A 25,961-nucleotide genomic window follows, 5' to 3' on the forward strand; every position below is an offset into this window, starting at 1 on the left:
GTGTGTGTGTGTTCACATGTGCATGTGCATATATACATTTTGGTATTAGGAACCGGCTTTCACCTCCAAACCCATCATTGGCGTCACCCATAAGTGAAAAACAGGGACCAGTACATTTGTTGCCATGACAATGGCCATACATTCCCAGTACCAATTTGATTTACCTCCTACCTTTAGCAGTTATGTCACAGTCTTATAAATAAAGGACACTTCCTTCCTGCTCCTCTTTCTCTTTCTTTTTCTCTCTCTCTTTGCCCCCTTTTTTCCTCCACCCATCTCCCAAACCTCTCCCACGTGGAAATTCATTGGCCTGGTGTGGTCTGTTTGAACTCAATCCGGGATTCTGTCACAACCCCGGAATGGACCATGAGACTGACTGTTGCTGCTCAGCCACAAGGACCGTTGCCCGGCGCCCACCATACTCCGGGCTACCAGCAACCAGCAGAGGCGACCGCACAGATGCCCCTACCACTGAGCACTGCTGCTCAACCAACGCTACCTGCTGGCTGCTGTGGGACTCACAGACTTTCACCACGTGAGCTGCTGCCCGCCAAGGTCCACCACGTGGTGCTAGCTCCTTCCAGGTCGGACAGGCCCACACCAAACACCCAGTTTCATGATTGCTGCTACCAGACTGCTAAAATTCTCCCACAAACATCGACATATCGGTAAGGTTCTTCCTCCAGTCGGTGGGGATGGCCCCGATTTCCCAAATAGGGCCTGGCCAGCCTTTATGGGCTGAGGGGTTTCACGGCCACGGTCCTTATGATCAATCTCCTAGCTGACATATAGGATAAGACTTTGACCCTTGGGTGACTATTCCATCAAAAGCGGCTCTTGCAGCCATTCAGGAAATCTCAGGCCTGGGTAGAGATGCTTTCTGGTGAGTCCAGGATTCGAGGTATAGCCTCTAGAGGATCCAAGTGACTGAAATTTTGTTATTGAAATTATTCTTGGGACGCTGGTACGAATAATTCAATAACTCATCAATGGATGCTTCATTGTCTCTGAATGTACCTCCAGGCTCCCCATTGGGGTGTCTTCTGGAAAATTTCAAATCTCTGAAGTTAATGCTCGACTTGAGGGCATCAAAATGAGTGCACCTCTGCAATAAGATTTGGACTCAGTACCCATTAGACATGGCTTCAAATAGCCACTTAATGGCACATTAGATCTGATTATCTCACGGATCTTCATACATATTACCAGCCGTCTGGTGAATGGAAAGAGGTCCCTTATGCCCAAGCGTTTACCTATCTTCACTGCAACCCCTCCCCGTGTTCTTCTTGTTCCCCCACCCACCTTCTCTAAGCTACGAAACCTCTACCCGATGACACTACAGGCTTCGATCCAACTAACAAACTGCCTCCTTTCTGCCGCACACCTGTTTCCATGCCTCCAAAAACCCAAACCGCTGCCTCAGTTTCTCCTTCTCACCAGGCTACCCCAGAGCCTCCTAGCTGCATCTCTCTAGACCCCCTCCACAAAACAGATCAATTCTTTGGCAGCTGTGGTGCTTCAAAACCGACAGGGGCCGGATGTCCTGATAGCCAAAGAAGTCGGTCTTTGGCTGTCTCTCCAAGAAGAATGCTGTTTCTACGTCAACCAATCCGGGGTAGTGAGAAATAAAATCCAGGAGCTATAATCAGACATTCGGAATTTCAAAAACCGTGAGGCCTCCAATTGCTGGATTTTTGAAAGCCCTATATGGAAGTGGATACTCCCTTTCCTAAGGCCTTTCCTAGTCATCTGCCTGGCGTTATTTGTCCCCTGCCTCATTGTGTGTCACGTCTAAATAAATGACAGACCCTTCCTGCCCCCTTTCTATTTCTACTTCTCTCTTTGCCCCCCTTTTCTCTGTCACTCCCCTCAATAAACCTTTCCCATGTGGGGCTGCATTGGCCTGGTGTGGTCTTTTTGGATGCGAGCTGAGATTCTATCACAACATACATAGGTGTAGAGGTCAGACGTTAAACTCAAGCGTCATGCTCAGGAGCAGTGTGGAAGCATTTTAGGTGAGTACCAGCGATGTGAACTCGGGCCTTCATGTATGTGTGGCAAGCAATTTCCCCACTGGGTCATCGTCTTAGTCAGTGTCTTCTTGCTGTGAAGAGACACCATGACCATTGGCAACTTCTATAAAGGAGAACACTTAACTGGGGCTGGCTTACAGCTCAGGGGTTTTGTCTATTATCATAAGGGTAGGAGGAGTGGCAGTACACAGGTGATCGAGAAAGAGCTAAGAGTGCTACATCAGCATGCAGAGGCAGCAGGTAGAGAAAGACAAGGGGCTTGGCTTGAGTTTTTGAAACCACAAAGCCCACCCCCAGTGCATACTTCCTCTACCTCCCAATCCTTGTCAAGGAGCATCACTTTCTAAAGGCCAACCTGCCAAGTATACGAGCCTTACGGGGACCATTCTTATTCAAACCACCATCCCGCTCCCCCAATCAGTGTTAAAAATAAACAAATAAACATGAACAATTAAGTTAGAAAGTACTTTGAAGTGCCAGAGTCTCTCAAATCTTAAATCTACGAGAGGTGACTGAGACCCAGTCAAACTGAGTTTATTTAAGCCAAGTATTCTGAATACCAAAGCAGAACAGTGAGAAGCCCATCCCATTATAGGAAGCAGTTGCCGTGCACCTTCATAAAAGATTCCTAAACTCCAAGAGGGCTGAGTTGGTTTGACCCACGATAACCATGAGTGGGGGATGGAGAACACGGGAAACCCCCGATAGACCCGGAACTCTCCAGCCTGAACCCGGAGCACCGCAGATCACAGCCACACCCACAGCTTGTTTCTATACACGGACCATTTCTAATATTTTTATTTAAAGTTATCTAAACGGCTAAAGCCCCTCTTAAAAAACATGTGAAGACAGTTTCTGGGTTGGGTGCTCTTGTGTTCCTCTGGCGACTATAGAAAGCGGTAGAGGTCGGCCTCTTTGCTGCGCAGTTTCAGCAGAGTCCCCGGGTGGAACATTAGGTCCACGATGTACTCTTCCGGTGGGGGCAGGTTTCCGATGATGCCCTTCCGGGCCTCGTTCACCAGCTTCACTTCGTTCCACCCTCGGCTGTACTCACCACGCACCAGGCTGCAGCCTACCCCGATTTTATCGGCCAGTGCCTGAGGGAGGAATAAAGCACCAGGGGCTCAGGGTCACTGGCAAGAAGATGGAGAGAGAGAGCCTTAGAGGGAGTTAAACAGAGGCATGCAATGGTGTTTGACTGGAAGCTAGAAAACTGAGAATAGTGAGGTAGGGGCCATACATGGGCTGTCCCTGACCAATGTGTGCTGGTGTGACCTGGGAAAGGACACTGTTCAGAAAGTTAATGTAATGTAAGATGGATAGGGTGCTGGAGGGGAGCTATCCCAGGCCTCCAGCCCGTGCATCGGGCAGTCTGTCCACATCCCAGGGTGTTCTTTGGTCATAGTAAGCAGTGAGGTTGAAGCCAGTCCTATTTCCAGCCAGTCTGCTGTGTGATGTAGAAAGAACCGTGGGCCAGGAGACCACAAACTGCAGCTGGCTTCAAGCTGCTACCTCACTGCATTTGGTTCCTCCGTCTGGTTTCCCCTGATTTTGAGGGGTTGTTGTTATTGTTGTTCTGTTTTGTTTTGTTTTGTTTGTTTAAGTGAAAGAGAATGTGCCACAAGTCAGGAGCCCCAAGGCCAAGTTCTCAACACAAAGATTTATTTGACCCAGAGAGACCAAGGGCAAGGCATAAGGGACAAAGACAGGAGAGAGAGGACAAGGGAGGAGGGGGAAGAACAGAACAAAGGAGAAGGGGTATTTGTCCCTGGATAGAGAGGAGACAGCCATGGCCCATAGGAAAATGGCTGTTTATAAAGGAAAAACCCTGTGTTAAGGATGAGGTGTTTAATTGAGCATGTTAACCAGGTAAGGCAAAGGGGGTTTTTGATTGCTGAACCTCAGTACTCTGACAGCTGGACCTTGGTAGATTCTAGAGGAGGAAGTGGCCAGATAAGGGAGCAGACCTTGGTGGCCAGTTTGAGGAATGCATTCTAAAAGATTTTAGCAAGGCAGAGGGAATGGGGGAAGGGCAAGGCCTGCCAACACCTTGTTTGCCGTGCCCCAGGGGGCTAGACCCTTCGGTAAGTATCTTTCCTGAGTGAAAGAGCTGGTTTAGACCGCCTGGGTTCAGAGTTCAACTCTGCTTGGATGTTTACAGACTCATGTGACCATAAGCCAAGGGCTTTGCAAGCCCAGGCTTCCATTTCTTCCTCTGTGAGTTGGGGAGAAGCATGGTACCTTGAAGGTTGTGTGAGAGATTAGTGAGTGCCAAGTCCCTTCCAACGAGGTTAAGTGTAAGCAGCACCAGGGAAAAGATCTGAGTTTTAATAGTGGGCCTATTATGTTTTCATTGAGTGTATTTGTTAATGTGTAACAACTGTCCCAAACTGCATAGTTCAGGATAAGCCAAAATGATACTTAACTGTCATTCTCAGAACCCTTAGATTTTGACTTTGATAACGGTTTGTCCTGTAGCTGAAGATGGCCTAGGAAAACAGTGACTGAAGAACAAAAAGTATCACAGTCTGTCTCCCTCAATAATACAGAGATTGTGTGTGATGTTCCTCCAAAGAACGTAGTAGAATTTACTGGTATGTCTCTTAAATCCTATTGAAGCACTTTAAATCACTACATTACCACCCCCTATTTGCTAGAGCTAAACTGACATAAGATACTTTAAGGTGGGACCTAAAAGGTGATTCAGACATTTGCCTCTGGTGTGCAGCCCGAGGCAATTCTGTGAGTTGGGGAAATGAGTAAGTGGGTGTCTAAAAAGCTATTTTCCTTGTAATGTGGAACACACAAAAGTCCCCCACCCCACTCACCCCCGCTCAGAGGGAAGGGCAGCAGGGGCAGCCTTAGCTGCTGGAAAGCATTAGAAAAATGCCTGCGACAGGCTGGAAATGGGTTGACGCACACCTCCACCTAAACGCAGACAGCCCCTGTTACGTTCTGCAGCCTGTGCCTCAGAGTGGACAGCACTGCCAAAGGTCCTGGTTGGTTGGCAAGGCAGTTATGAAAAAAAAAAAAAAAAAAAAAAAACCGGAAGCGAGGACAGGAAGGGAAATAGGTGGGTGAGTGTAGGGATAATCTCTGTGTGTTGTATGGAAGCATCACTTGTCAATCAAAAGCTGATAGCCTATTAGCAAAAGGCAGAAAGTGGAAAGTGGGAATTTTGGTAAAGAGATTGGAACTCTGGGAGATAGAGGCGGGAGATTAGCCACCTGAACTGAGGGAAGATAACCAGCCTTGTGGCAGACACAGAATAGGTCAAATGGGTTAGATAAGTTACAAGCTGGTTGGAAAACTCCCCTTCCTCTCCTGCTTTCTCTCTAGATGACATCCTCTGCATTCTTCAGATAGACAACTCCTTCTCATACCACTGCTATTTTAAGTGTAGGTGTTTAGATTGTTTAGAAAGTTAATTTTTTTTTCTATCTAGTGAAAGAGTTTTATGTATTTATCTCTGTGCGTTTTTCTGTATGTATTTGTGTGTTTATCTCTGTGTGTGTTTGTGTGTGTTTGCATGTACACATGCACCTTCTCCTCGATGTGGCTCCTGAGAAACAACCCCAGGTCATCTACTTTTGCTGGGACGTGTCCTTACCCACTGAGCCACCTTCCTGGCCCTGAGACTTGTTTTTAAAAGGCAGAGTCTTGCTATGCAGCCTAAAATAGCTTCAACCTAGAAAATCTTTCCACCTTGGCCTCCGGGAATCAGGATTGCAGACGTGTGAGTCCCACCACATCTGACAACTGATAGAACCTTGTGCAGCCTCTAACAGACTGGCCATGTGTCACTTCTCTCTCTGAGCACCTTCTCTGACATCACCTCAGAGATTCAGGCACCTCTTAACTGCAGAGTCAATCACCAACCTACCTCTAACCTCCAGACCCTGCAAGGATCCCAGAAGAACAGGAAGTAGATGATAAAAGTTGAGTAATGGTACTTTTAGCAGCCTGATGAAATGTATGTGCAGGTGCACACGTGTGTGTGTGTGTGTGTGTGTGTGTGTGTGTGTGTGCACATAATCACAAATGCTTCAAATTAAATAAGTATAAATGCAAAGATTAATATTCTGTTAAATGTTAGCAACTGAGTCATCCTGATAAGAAAGACAAAACTTTTTAACCTAATGACAAATGAAACAAATATCTTAAATACCTTGAAAAGCAATGCTCGATGATAAAAGATTCCCTTCTTGATGTATCCAATTGGTACGACATTGGATTTCAGTTGAAATTTCAACTCACTTATATGAAGTTCCCAGCTGAAATCAGCTAGCTTCTCTTTTGGAATCTTACCGCCCATTTTATCTGCCACATACCTGTGCTCATTACATTGAGATGAAAAACAGCTTTAATCACTCACTTTGGATGTTTTGTGTATGATTATATATATAATTGTACATGTAAAAACTACATTTATTCTGCTACTTGTTTTACTTAAAAAATAAATATACCTGGAGGGGAAAAAAAGCAGCATGCTTATCTTACTGAGACTATCACAAACACATATATAAACTGAAATCCTAGCGATTTGATTCAACATAATGAAGGAAATGAATGCTAAGACCCCAGTGGATAGAACAGAAGACAAATGACTAGCGCACTAAATATAAATGTAGTTTAAAATCTTTATCTTACTCTTCAACAGTGGGGGAAGTGTTTTAGTCTGAAAGTGGGGGCATTCACTAACTGGTGCGCTTTCTTCTTTCAAGGAATTTAAATTCAAAAGCAAGAGGAACCTAGTCAAATCTCCCATTAGATTCATGGACATTTTCAAATGACAACAACAACAACAACAAAAACAAAAACAAACAAACAAAAAAAAACAAAAAAACAAACAACACCCTATTCTTTTGAGACAAGGTCTCAGCATGTGGCCAGGGCTGCCCTTGCTCCCATGAGGCTTTTTCTCCAGCCTCTGTCTTCTCAAGACTTGTACCAGTATATAGTACACTGGTGTAGCCCAGGGTAAATTTCATGACTTTTCTTTTAGAATGTATCTTTTGAATTAAGAAAGGTATGACATTATATAACGCTGACATCAAAGAAGAGTGGAAGAGGAGGAAGAAAATGTATTGTGGGGGTAGCAGGAATGTGGGCGACAGAAATTGGGAGAGTTTGTTTTGGGTCCCTCCCCCAAAATACAATCTCCTATGATAACATCAATAAACATCTCTGTAATTAAGAACATGTGGTGGTGGGGAATTGGAATGTTAAAAGAAAGATTGGTCTTTGGCTGTACTATGAAGAATAATGCCTTAAAATACCAAAACATGGTGGGGTGGAGGGGGTTGTCACACGTAGGAAGAACAGGGGAGAGAGAAGGAAGAACGGTGGTGGGGGTGGGGTAGGCAATCTCTCTGATAAGACCTGGGATAGGAAGAAACCCCAGAGGGTCTATGAGAGTGACTTTAGCTGAGACTCCTAGCAATGGGGGACATGGATCCTGAAGTGGTAACTTCCTGTAGCCAGGCAGGACTCAGAATGGAGAGATAAGGACAGCAACCCACCCACAAAACCTTCTACCTAAAATGTGTCCTGCCTACAAGATGTGCAGGAGCAAAGATGGAGTATAGACCGAGGGAGTGGCCAACCAATGACTGCCCCAGATTGAAACCCAGCCCATGGATAAGAGTCAGTCCTTGACGCTATTAATGATACTCAGCTATGCTTGCATACAAGGAACCAACATAACTGTCCTGAGAGGCTCCACCCAGCAGCCAATGGAAAGAGATGCAGAGACTCACAGTGGAACATTAGACGGAGATCAGGAGTCTTATGGAAGAGTTGGGCGAAGGATAAGGAACCTGAAGATGACAGAGACTCCACAGGAAGACCAACAGAGTCAACTAACCTGGACCCTTGAGGACACCCAGAGACTTAATCACCAACCAAAGAATAAGTCTGGGCTGGACCCAGGTTCCCTGAACATATGTGGCAGGTGAGCAGCTTGGTCTTCACGCAGGTTCAACAGGTGGAGCAGGGGCTGCCCCTGAGTCTGTTGCCTGCCTGTGGATACCTGGCCCCTAAAAGGACCCTCTTGCCTGGCCTCAGTGTGAGAGGATAAGCCTAGTCTTGCAGCACTTGATATGGGGGGAGGGTTGTGGGACCCGAGAGGGGGGCTTCCCCTTCTCAAAAGGGAAGTGGAATGGGGAGGATAGTGTGAGGGGGTACTGGGAGGAGAGGAAGGACTGATATCGGGTTGTAAAGTAAATAAATACTTGTTTTAAAAGTCAAGAAGAAAACAAAACAGTGCAACCAAACCAAATCAAAGGACAACCCCAAAGTTAAGCAAAACCAGAGTAAGCAATGAGGAAGGGAGATGGAGCAGAGCTGTCAATCCACCAGCAGTGACAAACCATCACCTGGTGGGACACATCTCCGCCATTGTCTTGCTCCTTATGGGTTTGAAAATAAGGAGATTCCGAAGTGACGGGTGGAGCCTCCGCTAGAACGCAGCGTTGGGAAGTACTGGACAAATGTTTACGGGACCCAAGTCAGAGTTCTTCCTCAGATATCAAGCCTCAAGGGCACAGGAACCCCTTCTAGAGCCAGCCGCCCTCGTCCAGTCCTGGCTGACTGAAGTCAGGGATCTGGCAGCTGTGAGGCTTATGGTTGTCACTTCGGGCTGGAGGACTGCTACTTGACTGACTCCCAGGGACTGCAGCCTGTGCTGAAGCTCCCCGCTGGGTTGTACCAATCATGGAGTCCATCCCTATCCTCAGTCCTGCTCCCTTACAGCCCCTAGAGACCTGCTCAGAGCCTCAGCCTCCTTAATGGAAGGAGCCCAAACACGAATAAGGAGGGGCTCTCTGACTAGCAGCGAGCTCTTGGAAAGCTCACAGCCCACTCCAGAGAAATAGTAAATGAACTAGCAGAAACTCATCAGAAAAGCACATTTGTATTAACAAATCAAAACAAAACAAACACCAGCAGGGGAGTTTACAGAGAACTTGAAATAGGATGCCCTTAAATGCTTAGTTCCTATACATCCAAGGAACAATTTAATTTTTAAACATAGATTCATTTACAACCTCTCTACGATCATACCAAAGATGCCTCTTAACAGCTTAGCTAGGAAAAAAAAAAGAAAAAGCAAAAGCAAAACCAGGTATTTGTCTCTGAACAACTTCAACTCGGATTCACACAGAAATGCACCTTAGCTGAAATGAAAGGTGCCTATAATTCATCGCACTCCTGTTGGGAGGCAGAGCACGGACGCTGTAAACTATTGCGGTTCCTTTTATTGGTTTTATTTTAAAGTAACATTAAAGAAAGCAAACCACTGGAACATTTAAAAAATTCAGAAATTAAAATAGATTACAGAAAGAGAACAGGAGAGACTCACTTGGCAAGAACCTCAATCTGTTCCTTAATGTTGATGATTGGCAGTACTGACTTGGTCACCTCAAGTACATATACACAGAACTCCGGGTCAGGAGGAGGGTACCACTCCTTCTCAGGGATGCCTTCTGTGAGCTTGGGCACTGCCAGGACCTCTTCTTCCTCTTTTACCTTTTCTTCTTCTTTTTTCCCTTTCCCTTTCCTTTGAGAATAAGCAATAATAAAATCCTATATCCCATCAATGAGATGGCCAAATATTAACTATGCTCTGAATTAATCTGAGAAGCATCAGGGGAATAAGGAGAGGGTAATGGGGGAGGGAAATTAGAACAAAAATGCATTGTATACATGTAAGCAAATACCATGACAAAGCTCATTATTTCTTGTCTATATTAAAAGTTAATTTAAATTACAATAAAAACTAGAAAACTCAAATGTCCTTAAATAAAAGATAGGTATATAGTGGTTAGATCATACAATTAAATACTGGTTAAGAATAAAAAAGAATATACTACTAATGCACAGAACAATCTGGAAGCATCTCAAAGGCATTATGCTGGCTGGAAAACATCAGTATCAGATCACACACCAATGATCCCATGAAAGTCATTCTTGGCTGGACCTGGTAGTCCATGCTTTTAATGCCAGCACTCAGGAGGCAAAGATAGGCAGATTTCTGTGGATTCAAGGCCAGCCTGGTCTACAGGTGAGTTCTAGGCTAACTAGGGCTACATAGTAAGACCTTGAAAAGGCAAAACGAACAGAAAACCACCACCAAGTCCCGGAAACCGGACAAAAGAGCAAACTGCAATATCAGGGCTCTGTGATGGCTGAACTCTTTCCTACCACGACTGTGTGTCAATGGTTACACGAAGTCCCTACTTAAAATTCTGTCGAATTTTAAACAGAAAGCAACTTAATGGCACGTCAATTCAAAACTCTGTTTTTTTGTTTGTTTTTTTGTTTTTTTGTTTTGTTTTGTTTCTGTAGTTTTGGTTTTTACCCCCTTCTGTGTAGCCCAGGCTGTCCTGGAACTCACTTTTTATACCAAGCAAGCCATGAATTTAGAAATCTGCCTGCCCCTGCCCCCTGCCCCTGCCCCCTAAATGCTGGGATTAAAGGCGTGCACCACCACCGCCCGGCTAATTAAAAACTTTAATTGTGCTGGGCACTCTGCTTACATCTGCGTGAGTTATTATTCACTTTTACACCAATTATCCCTAGCATGGTAGGTGGAAGAGCTAGCTCTTCACACACTTCTGTTGGTTGATACTGGGCACTTGCTGCTGTGTCCCTTATATCCATTTTCTTCCCAAACCCCCTTGTCCTGAACTCCCAGCCTCGGATGTTATAATTACTTTCAGGATCTCCAGCGAATAGATAATGTCTTATCTGTCACTGGTCCTCTTCGGGTTACTTTGCCAGCCTTTTGTCAAGGGATGGCACTAGCGGAGAGGGACAGAAGGGTTGACCAAAGAGCCAGTGGCTCTGCCTTAGGTAATAATAAACGTCATGACCAAAGCAGCTTTGGGCCGGGGAGGAAAGGGTTTCTTTCCCTCAGCTTATATCTCTCAGGTGACACTCCATCACAGAGGGACGAAGTCAGGGCTGGAACGTGAGGCAGGAACTGAAGTGTGAGACATGTAGGTATGCAGGCTTGCTCCTCATAGCTTTCTCAGCCTGCTTTCTTACGCACCCCAAGAACGCCTACTCAGGGATGGTACTACTTACTGTGAGCAGAGTCCTTCAACATCAATCACTAATAAAAAAAATACCCTTCAGACTTGCTGACAGGCTGATCTGTCATTTTCTCAATTAAGGTTCTGCCTTCCCACAAGACTCGAGCGGACAGAAAACCAACTAACATGTCCTCTGAGAGGAAGAGGACTTTCTCCCTTGATTGTCACAACAGCCTCTTTGCAAGAAATTCAAAGAAACTTAAAGGATACAAGATTCCCAGGCAAGGCTCAGCCTTCATACATCACAGCTGACCCATACTCCAAATACAAAATGCAAAACTCTTTGTACTGGTAATCTTCCTCTTAGTAACTGTCAAGGGCCAACTGTAGTAAATGATACTCTTACGGCAGACAAAGTTTTCGTGAACACTTACTCATTGGAGTCACATCAGAGGTCTGTCAAAATATGCTTGGGTGAGATTGGGAGGGAGTATCTCGGAATTAATAGAGTCCAAGTCCCAGGGGTCCAAGGAGGTCAGAGCGTGACAGTGAGGGCTGCCTAGTATCCCTCAGCTCAGCCACAGACCTGCACCTTCACTGCTGGCCAGTGGGAGCTTTGGGGGACAGGGTCCTAAGTGCTTCCGTTGCTCTTTCCCTCTTTCTGACTGGCCTCAGTTCTATGCTTCCTTTGCTGGCTGGCTTTGTCACCTGGTCACTAGTGACATGTAAGTGAGAACATCAGTTTTAAGGTAAAGGAACCGTCACTTTAGCTGAATGTGTTGCACACTTCCTTGTGTGCACGGATGCAGATCTCTTTTCCCTGTGTTCAGGAGACGAGACTCTCACAATATGAAGATTAAGCAGTTGATCTTACTGAAACAATTCATTAGCTAACTGACAGACTCAAACAAGCCAAGAATATGGGGCTAACCTGGGACCAGGCAGGAGCAGAGCAGCACCTATGGTAAGTAACTCTCAAGTATTGGGCTTATGTTTCAGTGAAGCAAACTGGGGATGGAAATTACTTATCTTTACCCATTACTTACCACAGAAGGTAAGAGGAACAAATCAACTGAAGTCTACTTTTCTTTTGACTATTTTGAAAAAAAAATCAAAGATTCCTTCAATTGCTATTAGTAAGTACAAATCATTTTTTTTCTCCCCACCACCACCCCCAACTTTTTTTTTTTTTCAGACAGGTAGTCCAGGCTGGCCTCCAACTCTCTATGAAGCCTAGGATAAAGTTTGAACTTCTGATCCCCTGCTTCCGCCTCCTGAGTGCCGGGATTGCAAGTGTGAACCACCAGGCCGCGTTTATGTCCTGCTGGGATTAAACCCAGGTATTTGTGCCTACTAGGCAAGCAAGTAATTTGTCCATGGAGCCAAATAGGATTTTAGAATACGTAAACCATGAAAGCAAAAGGCAAACCGCAATTGTTCCAACCACAAGAACTGTCTCTTTCTCCCACTTTGAGTTGCTTCTGTCCTGAGGGTAGGGGACACAGCCAGGAAAAGAATGCAGAGAGTACCAATAGGAAAGGACACAGGTACATGGCCTACAAGAAGCTAAGCCCCTCCTTCCCTCTCATCCCCCCATCACAGATGGGATGGGGGACACCAGTAGCTGAGGGCAACTGCTGCCTCTATTGTCCTTTTGGGATGAAAGCCATTGCACTATTCAATGGTAGTAGTTACCAGGGTAACCTGATTTATCCAGAGACAGGAGAAACTCTGGGTAAATTTTTCAAAGACAACACAGAACGAAAACAAACACTTAAGTTACAACCCAGGGCTTTTGCCTCATTCAACGCATAAGTTTCATAACTCAAACTTCTTCGTAGTCGTGCTGGGACTCAAACCCAGGTAAAGTTTGCTGGGCAAACTTTGACATCAAGCTATGGAAGGTCCGAGGGGTGGCTACTAACTAGGACATTTTAGGTGCTAGGTTGTGGCTCAGCGTGAGCCCTTGACCACTATGAAGACCCCAGGGTTACATGACCAGCACAGAACAAAAGTAACATCTCCCTTTCTGCACCCTTGCTGCATAATTTCAAGTTGTCACTATTACAACCGGGAGAAAAAAGCAGTTGAGTCTCCTACCTTGATCCTTTCTCTTTGATGGCACCTCTGCTCAGGGCAGTGGTTCGTCCTGATGCAGGCTCCGATTTCTCTTCTGTGGGAGATCCAAATCCAGTACTAAAACGAAAACTATCTTTCTTTTTGTCATTTGAAAAGAACACAGCTTATTCTTGTCACACTAACAGCACCAACAGGTGACATTATTTACCATTAGAAGGTCCTTTCTTGCCCATCATTATTGTGTTCAATCACCACTGCTGTCAGGGCCTATTCTATCCACAGTTTAGGGAAACTCAATCTCCACCATGGCTCCTCCACATTTCCCCAGACATCTGTGCTACATCGGCTTACAAAGCACTCATGCAGCTAATCATCATATAAAGGAAAAGAATTCATTTACCAAACCCTAAAACTCTAGAAACAAAACAACCCCTCCCCCAAATTTTCAACCACCTAGGCAGGTCGCTTGCATGTTGAAAGAATGTGTCCTTACTTGGCCTTCTCCCTGCTTGCCCTTCTTAAGGAAGATGAAGAAGAAATGCTTCGTCCATAATAGCCAACATCCGACGATTTATCCTCCGTAGACGGAGGTGGAGAGCTAAAATGTTACACATTGAAGTTAGGTGCAAGCTAAAACTTGTCAATTCTAACTCTGTCCTGGGAAACAGATTTCTTGGAAGCATCATATTTGCAGAAGACTAACAATGGCACCACATTATTTTTAAGGGCATAAAGAAGAAGTTAAGACAAAACTTTCCCCAGGCCTGAAATGGAAATTAAATTTTGAGCTGGCAGAGGGCTGGTCTACCAATCACAAAGCCTTCGGTTTGATCCTCTTCACCACATAAATCATGACTGCTGGTGTGCACCTATAATCCACTCATTGGTGGAGGCACAAGTTCAAGGTCATCCTCAAGGACAAGAGGGATTCCAGGCCAGCTTGTGCTACAAGCGGTTCATAAAAAGGCTGACCTTTGGAAGTCAGTGTGGTGGTGCACACCTTCAATTCCAGCACTTTAGAGACAGGCGTGGTGGCTATCTGCGACATTCAGGCCAACCTAGGACTACACAGCGAGTTCCAGGCCAACCAGAACTTCACAGTGAGACCCTGCATTTATTCTAATGCTGCTTGAATTTTCAGAGTTACCTTAATTTATTCTAAAGAAAAATGATGGGTCTACATTTCTGGAGATGTGTCAGTATTTTCTATACTTTACGTTCTTTGGTTATTTTTCTAAATCCACTGGAAATTGCTAACATGGAGTCAAAGGAAAATATGAGTTGTTCCATGTTAGGCTGAGTTTTTGGACCGGTTCTTATTTTCACAGTGTCGGATACAGCTGGGAAGACCCCATACCGGGAACTTTTTCTACTTGCATGTTAACAAACAAAGACTGCATACTTTTCTCCTGCAGCACCCTTCCCTCAAGGACTCACTTGTCAGGTTTATTGTTGACTAATAGAATAGCTCGTTGATCATTCAGCTCCTGAAAGCACAGGTCCTTCAGCGGCAAAAGTTTGGTACCAGGATTTATCTGTAAGATAATGTGAGCACAAAAGCAGGTTCTCGGCATGTGTTAGAGTTTAAACATGAATTCTGCTAGGAGAAGCTCGTGAGGGATCTACTTGGTTCATGTGCACATATACTGTAGATAACTAATTGACAGACCAGATAGTAGCTAAACAAACAGACAGACACATACATAATACATACATTCATGCATAGATAGATGGATGGATGGATAGATAGATGGATAGATAGATGCATACAGAGATGATAGAAACATAGACAGATTTCTATACATAATTAGATATAGAAGCCAGGGCTTGCAGACACACTCTCCTTTAAACCCACATTCTTTGCTGGTCTGCCCTCAGCTCGTGCATTTCATAGATACTATCACACTCTCTAGAAGAATTTGTATCTAAAATCTATATACACTCCAGAGAGGAGTTTGCTTGTAAAAATACCAATGGCTGAAACTGATTTCACTAAGTGTTGTGGGCCTATCTAAAGAGAAGTTGGGGCTGGAACGGTGGCTTGGCAGTTGAAAACACTTGTTTCTCTTAACCTAGGTTCAGTTCTGGGAACCCATGTATCATTTTACAACTGTCTGTGACTCTTATTCCAGGAGATCTGATCCTCTCTTCTGTCCTTCCAGGTACCAGGCATATACATGCACATATGTACACATGCACACATGCACACATGCAGGAAAAATATTCATGGACATGCTAGCAGAGAGGGGAGAAAGTTCCTAGGGCTCCACTTCTAGAGAAAGGACCGCAGGGAGAAGGGGAATTAATCTCTCCCAGGGGTGAGCCCCCTTATTGGTTTTCAAGGTAGGGTGGTTCCCCTGTGTGTGTGTGTGTGTGTGTGTGTGTGTGTGTATGTATGTGTGTATGTGTGTGTGTGTCCCTCCCTCCTTACCCCTCCCCTCTGTCTACCTGCCAATCTGTCCTCCATTCATCCATCTGTCCATCTATGCATACACACACATATATTTTTATGTAACAATAATAACTAAAGAGAAAGAGTTGAGAGCTAAGCAGCACAGAAGGGGTTGAGGATAATGCCGGCCTGAAAGAAGAGGGCAGACTAAGCCAACTTCTTAGTCTCCTTGGGATCAAGTAACAGATTTTATTCCCATTATGATACTTTTCATGATCTTTTCAAAACAATTTGAAGAGAAAGACCTATCATTATTCATGTCCTACGTCAGATTGAGACCTTGTCGTAGTCTTTAGGAATCATAGGTCTGGGCTCTTTTACTCATCTGAGTATGGGTAATACCATCTTTTTTTTTTCTTCCATTTTTATCAGCTCAGCTTCCATGCTGTTCTCTATTCCGATATCCTTAAACATGCCAAGCACATTTATTCTTGTTCCTCTGTCCTGAAATTTCTTTCCCACACAGTCGCCCAAGCCAGCTTTCCCCATTCTCTCCACGTTTTCATTCAAATATACTATATACTATACTCAGTGAGGGTGAGTTATCCACCCCTCAGCCCTATTGCCTCCTAGTTTTGTAAGTGCCTGACTCTGCTCCAATCTCCCTCACCCCTACTCATCCCTAGCACATTGCTGTTGCCCTCCCTCTCCTCCGTGGGAGCAGACATCTTGTATCCTTTTCATTCAGTTTTGTCCTAGTCAAAGCCAGTAACACCGGAAGCATAGGACTTACAGAATGAACGAATCAGAATTTTCCTCTGTGTAGAATACTGTCTTATTGAATGTTTCAAAGACTCAAGCCAGTGTTTCTGTGTGGCAGTGTTCTCTGTTGGGTTCCCGCTCTCGTCCTCACTTTTCCTGAAGCATCTGATGTTACAGTTTTTCTTTCAAAACTACTCACTTTCAAATAAAATATATGAATATTTTATTCATATATTGAATAAAATGAGTTTTTGTGGGGCTGGAGAGGTGGCTCAGTGATTAAGAGCACTGACTACTCTTCCAGAGGTCCTGAGTTCAAATCCCAGCAACCACATGGTGGCTCACAAGCATCTGTAATGTGGTGCCCTCTTCTGGTGTGTCTGGAGACAGCAACAGTGTACTTATATATAATAAATAAATAAATCTTTTTTTTTTTAAATGAGCGTTTGTGGGGGAGCAATTTTCGGTGGTTTGTGTGTGTCCTGGGATGTTACCGAGACTGGGATTAACAAGCTGATGTAAACAGCAAGTAAAACAGAATCTACTTAACACTCTATGAGGTCGCAAAAATCGTATGGCCAGAAGTAGTCTAGCCTAAAGTGCTGATTATCACATTTCTATCTGCGAAAATATAAAGTATGTTTGGAGCTTATAAAATAGTAATGTAGTGGCACCGCGGTTAAAGAGAAAATCATAGTGAAACACAAATAAATGCTGCCACTTACCCGACCGTAATCATAGAACCCATCACCAATTATGTTGCTCGATGACAGATAACCAGTCTGGCTATATTTCAGTGAAAGATTGTTGTTGAGCAATTTGTTATAGGCTGCCTCGCTGAATTTATTTTTCCGACTTACTGATCGATTGATTTCTTCTAGGATATCTAGGGCCCTGTCGATAAAATTAAAAATAAAACAAAATAAAGCCTGTGTTGTTTGCTTTCTCCACGCCAGCGGACATTAAGTTCCCATTTCTATCCTTAAACTCCTGAGCGAAGAATTGAGGTGGAAAGCTGCAAGCCTCCTCTGCCTTTTTAAATGAGGTGAGACTGACAGAATTATGAAGACAAATCAGCACTTTCTGAGAAAATAAACGCCACGCAATAACTCATATTTAAACAGGTGGTGGGACAGGGCTTGGATAAATGTCTGTGTTAAAAGCTTGGTCATCTGCCTGAGGTGCTCTTGGGAGGTGGTAAAAGCACTGGAGTGGGGTCTAGCAGGAGGGAGGTGGGGTCTAGCAGGAGGGAGGTGGGGTCTAGCAGGAGTGAGGTGAGGTCTAGCAGGAGTGAGGTGGGGTCTAGCCGGAGGGAGGGGTGGAGCCTAGCATGAGTGAGGTGGGGTTTAGCAGGAGGGAGGGGTGGGGTCTAGCAGGAAAGAGGTGGGGTCTAGCAGGAGGGAGGGGTGGGGTCTAGCAGGAAAGAGGTGGGGTCTAGCAGGAGGGAGGGGTGGGGTCTAGCAGGAGAGAGGTGGGGTCTAGCAGGAGGGAGGGGTGGGGTCTAGCAGGAGAGAGGTGGGGTTTAGCAGGAGGGAGGGGTGGGGTCTAGCAGGAAAGAGGTGGGGTCTAGCAGGAGAGAAGAGTGGGGTCTAGCAGGAGGGAGGGGTGGGGTCTAGCAGGAGAGAGGTGGGGTCTAGCAGGAGGGAGGGGTGGGGTCTAGCAGGAGGGAGGGGTGGGGTCTATCAGGAGTGAGGAGATCTGAATTTTTACCCAATGATCTCCAATTCCATCCACTTTTCTTCAGATATCAAGACTGCACTTTTATTAAGGATTGGATAAAATCGCATGGTGTGAATTACCATACTTTCTTTATTTGTCCATCAGTGGCTATCTAGGCTGGGTCTCTTTCTCAACCCTTGGGGTATGTATTTGCATGGTCTTTGTGGTGTCTTTGTCCGCTGTAGCTATGAGAAAGGGCCTGTCACTCCCTGTGCCTTCAACAATTTTTTGTAATTTGTTTTCTTGATGCCAACTATTGTAGTTAGGTAAGGTGGAACATAAAATTAACTTTAATTTGCCTTTTCCTGGTGGCTAAGGATGTTGGACAGCTTTTCAGACATCCGTGAGTCATTTGTATTTCAGTTCAGTGGCCTGTTTACCGACTGGGGGAGTTTTCTGACGGTCTTCGAAGGTCTGTATACGTTCTAGTCATTTGTCCCCTATGGTCTGTTCTTGATGACTGAAGCTGTTGTTCTCTTGGAATGGGTATCTACTCATGCTGGTGACCACTTCCTGCTGTGCATAAACGAGAAATGCTACCCCGTTTGTGAATCGTTGGGGTTGTTTCCTATGCCCTTGGAATCCCTTTCAGAAAGTCCTTCTCTGAGCCTGTATTTCTTCCATCAGCTTCAAGGTTGCATTAAGGTCTTCTGCCTATTCAAAGAGATCTTTCTGCAGTATAAGAGAGGAGAATCTATTCATTATTCTACATGTGCATAACCATGTGTCATTTGTCAAGTACACTGTCTTTTCTACAATGTGTGTATGTGTGTGTGTGTGTGTGTGTGTGTGTGTGTGTGTGTGTGTTTGCATCTTTGTCAAAATCATGGGGCTGGGACTGTGTAGATTAATATCCAGAACCTCTGTTGCACTCCATTGGCCTATGTGTATGTTTTGATGCCATATAGGTTCTGTTTCTATGGGCTCTTTAGTGTAATTTGAGATCAATTATTGAGATTTCTTCAGCATTGCTCTTTCTGATTAATGCTGCTTTGCCTCTCCTGAGTTTCTTAAGCTTTCCTGTGAATTTTAGGATTGTCTTCTCTAGTTCCATGATGAAAGTTATTGGAATTTTTATGAGTACTGTAGTGACTATTCCTGATTGTCAACTTGACTATACCTGGAATGAACTATAATCCAGAATTGGAAGGTCACTTATGATCCAGATCTTGAGACTGGGAGATACAAGTTTCTGACCTGGATCTTGGCATGGAGATCTTGAGGCATAGTGGCCATGAGTCCCAGGCACAAAACGAGTCCTAGATCCAAGTGTGGTGGTACACACCTTTAATCTGGGCCACACCTTCTGCTGGAGACCTACATAAAGACACTGGAAGAAGGAAGGCTCTCTGCTTGCCTTGTGGGACTGAGCATCTGCTAGATCCTTGGACTTCCACTCACAGCTGCTGCCGACCATTGTTGGGAAGTTGGACTACAGACCATAAGTCATCAACGAATTCCCTTATTATATAGAGACTACCCATAAGTTCTGTGACTCTAGAGAACCCTGACTAATATAGGTACTGAGTTCAGTCTACAGATTACTTTTGAACTATGGATGTCTCTCCATTATTAATTTTACTGTTTGCCTCTCCATCTTCTAGTGCCTCCTTCAGCGTCTTAAAGTTTTCACGTCAGAGACTGCATGCCACAGGCTGTCTATTTATTCCTACATTTTTCAGAAATTCTTTTAAATGAAATTCATTTCCATTTCTTTCTTAGCGAGTTTAATATTGGCACACAGAGAAGCTACTGATTTCTAGATGCTGTTTTTAGAGCCTGCCGGTTTCTGAGAGTGTCTTCTCTAAGAGACAGTTCTAAGAATGTTTCAGTTTTACTCTGAAATATTTAGGATCTTTTGAGTTAAAGATTAAGCTGTCTGCAAAAAGGGACAATTCGACTTCTCCTAGTCATTCATTTCTTTCTCTTGTTTCTCTAAGACTTCATGCCCTGTTGAATCTGAGCAGTCACCATGGCTGCCTGTGTCTTATTCCAGATTTCAGAGGAAATGATTTTAGTTTTTCTCCACTTAGAAATGTTGGCTAAAGGTTTACTGTGTGTACCCTTAGTTCTGTTGAGGTACAATCCCCCTGCCTCATTTCTTCAGGGCTTTTATTATGGAGGAATGTTGAACCTTGTCGGATGCCTTTTCTCAGGCGACAGACAAGGTAGTGACTTATGTTTATCAGTTTGATTATCAACTCTTGCACTACAGAGTTGGCAGAATTCTGCGGCAAGTTGTTCTGGCGCTGGCTTTTCTATCATCCAAAAAGACTACAAAACCTACTATTTGAGTAACAAAATGATATAGTAAGAAAAACTGCTTGGAAAGATGTGGGGAACCTTCAAACTCCATTTGCTACTATGCTAAAGAGAAGTAAGTTCACCTGCAACTTGTGGGGAACGTGAACTTGGGAAAGGATGCTAACTCGGTGCAGATACCAGGTGAAGGGTTTGGTGGAGGGTGATAAAAAGAGATGGGAGTCAAGGCCCACCCAGTCCATTTTAGCCTTGAGGCTGTGCTTGGTGAAAGAGAACCATTTATCAAGATGAACTGGAAGAGGAACACAGAGTATGGATGGCTCAAGGTAAGTACCTTGTGCGGAGAGACTAGCGAAGGATGCTCCCAGGGTGGCCCTTTCTGAGTGCTAGGCTAATTGACAGTGCAAGGAGACTTGGTGCTCCTTGGACCTAAAAGGTTTTGAGCTAGACGCATGGACCACCCACTCACCCGAGCCTGCATAGCTCCATGGCCATCAGCTCATCAGCGGCACACACCATCACTGCCCAGCTGGCATGCCTTCGGACTTCATCGTTCTTGGAGTGCAGGAGCTGAACCAGGGGCTCCAGACCACCACAGTTCTTCAACTACAGGCAGAAGCCAAAATTTACACATGAAGAGCATAGCAATGGGCATGCAGCCCACATCTGTAATCTCGCTATTCTGTGGCTGAGGCAGGAGGCTCCAAGTTCAAGTCCAGCCTGCATTACAGAGAAAGACCCAACTGCAAATCCCCAGGGTTGTCCTGTCCTTATGGCTTACAGGTGGTGAGCTGCCTGCCATGCCTGGAACCCTGGGTTCCATCCTTAGCAGGGCATGGGGATAGAAAAAAAATGTCAACATTCATACATTAGAAAAGTCTCACTAAATATTCAAAGGCTTCAACTGTTTTAGAATGTGCCCTTTTAGAGGTATTACATTCAGAGGAAAGTCTGCCAGTCTCTTTAAGAACCAGGTTTTCCAGTTTTCCATCCTAACCTAAGAAACCCACAGAAAGTCTCCTGGGACACTGCTGGAAGCCCACGTCCAGCAGCACGGGGAAAACCCTGCCCATTCACCCTGTGCCTGACACTGAAGGTTCGTTTGGTCCTGACACACATAAATGTGTCCCCTTACTGGTGAAGGTGACTTTATACAGGTGATAAAAGTGAAGTTGTTGTCACTAGGGGATGACGCTGCATCCTAAGCAGTCCCAGTCCTTTGCAAAGAAGCAGAGAGGATGTGGGGGGATTGGTCCCACATGCTGCTGCTGTGCCAATCTTTGAAAATGGAGGAAAGGACCATAAGCCAAAGAATTCAGGTGTCTCTAGTCCAGAAGCTACAATGATCAATGGAATTGAGACACAGACAGATACACACACACACACACACACACACACACACACACACACACACACACACACACACCACGGTTGCACATGCACACTGGGAGCTGGCAAACACTCCTCACAGCACACCATGGCCCAGGTCAGCAGCATGAGCAAACCCATGCTGGAAGAGTTTTGTAGAAAAGGCCTGGCGTTTTGCTATCTTTACCATACAGTGGTTGATTCCTTGGGGACCAGGGAAGGAAAAGAAAAGAGAGCAAGAAAGAAGCTGAATGGAGCTATGTTAGTTATAGCATTAAATAATTTCTGGGGATGAAATTCCAACTAGGAAATAAACAATCTGATAGTGTGCTTGCTGATCTTGTCTTTGAGATACAATATTACATTTTCTGTGTCTAGAGGATGAAAAGAACATTCCAGAAAATAGTGTCAAAGACAGTGTTCAGAGTCAGAGGCCATGTGGACAACGTTCCACTTTCAATCAAACTCAGGCTCTGGGGCAGCCATGGTGTCAGTAAACAGAACTCACTGGCTCCTTTGAGATGTGGCATGCTTAGGAAGCTAAGTTTCTGGGCACATTTATTTCTGGATATAACATAAGATAGAAATCCAGTGCCACGTGTTTTTTTGGCAGAAAGCAAACTTATTAATTCCATCCATTCATTTTGTCATCCATCTAACAGCTACACGTTAAACAGGCAGGAAAGTCAGGTACGGAGGAGACATACATCTGCAATCCCAGCTCTCAGACGGTGGAGGGAGGAGGTTGGTAAGCTCCAGGCCAGAGGCCAGCCTGGGTTCTGCAGTGAGACTGTAGAAAATAACACAGAAATGTCCACTATGGGCCGGGTATATGGTAGTAACATGGGCATGGGGCAGAAAATTGTTTCTTTCCCAAAAGCTGGAAGGCGTTTATAGGTTTTCCTTTGTGAACCCTAAAATGTAAAGTAGGAAGACAGGGAGAGACTTGGTGAGGAACCGGAGCTAAGCTGGGGGACTGGAGAAAGGGCCAGTGGTAGAGATGGCTTTGTATGGGAAGAGCATTAACCAGGTAGATAAAAAGGGAGCTTCCTTTGCATTCAGAGAAACGGGGGGGGGGGGGGGTTAAGGAAAGAGCAGACATTCATACGGACTTAGGGTGCAACGGTGTGAGGAGGGTCAGTACGGACAGGAATGTAGAAAACAGTCTCCTGCAGCGTCCCAGGCTAGGAAGACTCCGCTGCAAGCACGGGGTAGCATGGTCACAGCACTGTCACTTGGCATCACGGTGCCAACACCCATCACAGTGCCGGTCACTGAGTAGTAGATAAATAAATACCCAGTGGCTAGCTGGATGCCTCAGTAGATGGGTAGAAAGGAGCCGTGTTCAACAGGAATGAGGACAGTTAGCGACGATTGGATAGTGGTCTGAGCAGATGGCATGACTCTGAGCCACCTATGCCAGCCAGTTCAGCCTCACCTCAGTGCGGGCCTCCACGTCGCAGGCAGTGGCAGCCACGGTGAGCGCTGCGGTGCTCTGCACCAAGGTGTTGGTGGAGTGGAGCGGGCCCAGCAGTGCTTTCATTACTTCATGGTTTTGGATGATAGCTCGCAGAGGCTCCTGTGTGGCCATGTTGGTCAGCACTGTGGCAGCATTGGCAACGGCTCCATCCCGCTTGCTCGACAGGATGCTTATCAGCGGGTCAATGGCGTCTGCTTCTGCAGCAGCACTGTGAGTGGCAGGGAGAGAGGAATGCCATTCTCTCAGTTTCAGAGGACTTTGCAACCCACTAGGAAACGGGGTGGTTTTTCAGGCAACGAGCCCAGAAGGGGGCGCTGCTGTTCTAAGTGCAGTCTGGGAAAATGAGTGAAATCCTGCAGTCTATGGGAAAATGCATGACCAAATGGTATTAGAACCCTCAAGTGCTGGGTGTCTGTTCAGTTATTATCCTCAGTGAAGATGAATTTTAATTGTCAACTTGGCACGATCAGAGTCACCAGGAAGAGTCTAAGTGAGGTGTTGTCTAGATTTGGTTGTATGTCTTTGGGGCGTGTCCGTGTCTTCGAGGGAATTATCTTGATTCTAGCCATTGATGTGGGAAAACCTGACCACTGTGGGTGACACCATTCCCTGGTCATGGGCTTCTGAGTTATACGAGTGGAGAAAGCCAGCCGAGCACTCGCATTCATGTATCATTTCACGGCTGTCTCCCCTTCTCTGTGGGTGTGACACACCAGCTGCTTCAGGTTCCTCCTGCCCTGGCTTCCCGACAGAGCTGCACTTACCAAAGGCGTCATTTTGGCTTATTGTAATAGTTAAAGATATGAAGCGTTTGATGCAAGGAGCTAAGCGCCTGAAAAATAACCCTGTGTAATGAGATATGTGGAGCACCCACAGGGGGCAGACCTGCCAGAGCTTCCTCTCAGCAACCAGGGTAGCAAGTAGTTCAAGACCTTTCTGGATGGTGGAGTGAGCTCAAGTATAGCCTGGGCTACTTGGTAAGACAGTCTCAAAAGAGAAAGCCAAAAAAGGGCAAAGGGGCCTGGAAACGTGGCTCGTGAGAAGAGCACTTACCTAGCACGTGTGTGGCTCTAGGCTCAGTCCCAGCAGCACAAAAATCTCACCAACAATAATAACACCAACCATTTATCTTAGTCATTGTGTTAGAGTCTCAAGACAGCAAAAATTACTGACACTTGAACAACACGGACGTCTCAAATTTGAACATCTCCAACTTATATTGGATGGATTCTTCTTCATGTAGGATTGCATCATAAAGCCAGAAGGGAAGAAGTAAAGCTGTCTGGTATAGTCACCAGTGTCCCAATGCTTTTAATTTGATAGCATCACCCAAATATGTTTACTGTGAGCGAGGACTAGTATCCTTCAAAGCACAAGTCATGACAGTTGTCCTGTCCATAAGTTCATCTGTCCATCTGTCAGTCCATCCGTCCCCATCTGTCTGTCTCTGTCTGTCCATCCATCCATCCATCCATCCATCCATTCATCCATCCCAGAGCAGATGAAATCTGAGTAAGGAGGCTGGTGGTCCATGCAAACCAGCTCCATAGGAAAGAGAACAGGGCTCTGCTTTAGTGATGGGCCTGCAGGTTTATTAGGTTAGTCCTTCCAACACACTCTTGATGTCTCCCTGGTGAAGGTGATACCCAGTTTCTTTCCCATGCTTCCTCCCGTTCTTAGGCTATAGTTAACTCTTCTGGTGACAGCTTCCTTTCTTTAGTAACTGAGGGTCAGTGTTTAATTTTCTTTTCTTGGGGGATAAAATGCTTTTAAAATACTTATGATAATTTCACTTCTAACACTTTCTTATTGTTAACTGACATGGTGACCGTTTGGTTTTAGACCTTCAAGTCTTGTTAGGAACTTCTCATATTTTTGCTTATGTAATTTTATAGTTCAGATACTGAAATAAAAAAAATTCTGCAGCATCTATATGCATTTTTCCCTGGGCACCCCCTCCCATTTGTGTGTGTGGGGGGGGGGCACATGCACATGCAGACAGAAACCAGGCATTTATACACACTTTACCATGGAGCTACTTGACAACCTCTGAAAGTTCATGTTCAGTGTATTTTTTAATCAACACACACTGGAATCTTTTCAAGACTCCTCTTCTTCTGAGTTACTTTTTGCAACCCAGCTCTCATGTCAAATGCTTCAAATCTTTAACCACCACAAGCATACCTTGCCCAAGATGCTTGATTCCTTTGTCAAGCCGTGGGGATTCTTCTTTTGGGAGTGGTTGGAAAAGATTAAAACAGTATGCCTCAGTTTTTGTTTTTGGTTTTATTTTTTCATATTCTCATGAAGAGAAGAAACAAAGTGATAGGGGGTTAGAGAGATGTCTGCTACCTAGTTAGAATGACTGTTGCTCTTGCAAAGGACCTGGGTTCACCTGGAACTTCAGCTCTAGGAGAGCAAGTGTCCCAGTCTCCTTGGGAACCAGGTATTCAAGTGGTGCACAGACATACATGCAAGCAAAACACACATAAGATAAAATGGAATAAACAATTTTAAAAGACCCAGCCTGTATTCAGGGGGAAGAGGGGGAGGGGGAGGGAGGAGGGAGAGGGGAGGCCAATGATGATGGTGATGATGATGAACTAAGAAATAGTGCCTAAAACTAGGGACTCCTAAGGAACAGCTGAGCTCTGGGCTTTTCTGCTCAGTGATATCCTTCTCTGGAAAACATGTGTCTTGGTTTGTTGGCTGACACCCTCTACTCTTTTTCTTTGTTCTTTATAAAGACAATAAAGGAAGTGCACAAAAACCTAACTGTTTAAAAAGCCCAAGTTTCTGATACACAGAGAAAGCTTTTACTGAGCTCAACA

General features: G+C 45.1%; 1 protein-coding gene across 3 annotated transcripts in view; it reads right to left on the reverse strand.

The window, feature by feature from the left end:
- Positions 1-2,920: 2,920 nt before the first annotated feature.
- ARMC3 (armadillo repeat containing 3) overlaps positions 2,921-25,961 on the reverse strand; it is a gene marked incomplete at both ends in the record, with an annotated part of 75,469 nt that continues 52,428 nt past the window's right edge. The window contains 10 exons of one of the 3 annotated variants that reach the window (XM_080917738.1): positions 2,921-3,130; positions 6,202-6,364; positions 9,394-9,591; positions 12,115-12,162; positions 13,169-13,264; positions 13,641-13,745; positions 14,585-14,682; positions 17,027-17,195; positions 20,752-20,888; positions 23,089-23,338. In XM_080917738.1, coding sequence (XP_080773864.1) covers positions 2,921-3,130; positions 6,202-6,364; positions 9,394-9,591; positions 12,115-12,162; positions 13,169-13,264; positions 13,641-13,745; positions 14,585-14,682; positions 17,027-17,195; positions 20,752-20,888; positions 23,089-23,338 — 1,474 coding nt within the window. Of the gene's footprint in view, positions 3,131-6,201; positions 6,365-9,393; positions 9,592-12,114; positions 12,163-13,168; positions 13,277-13,640; positions 13,746-14,584; positions 14,683-17,026; positions 17,196-20,751; positions 20,889-23,088; positions 23,339-25,961 lie in introns of all 3 variants that reach the window. The other 2 variants (XM_080917740.1, XM_080917739.1) reach the window with 2 other exon arrangements.

The sequence above is a fragment of the Micromys minutus genome (assembly GCF_963924665.1).
Source record: "Micromys minutus genome assembly, chromosome: 6".
In the NCBI taxonomy this organism is placed as follows: Eukaryota; Metazoa; Chordata; class Mammalia; order Rodentia; family Muridae; genus Micromys; species Micromys minutus.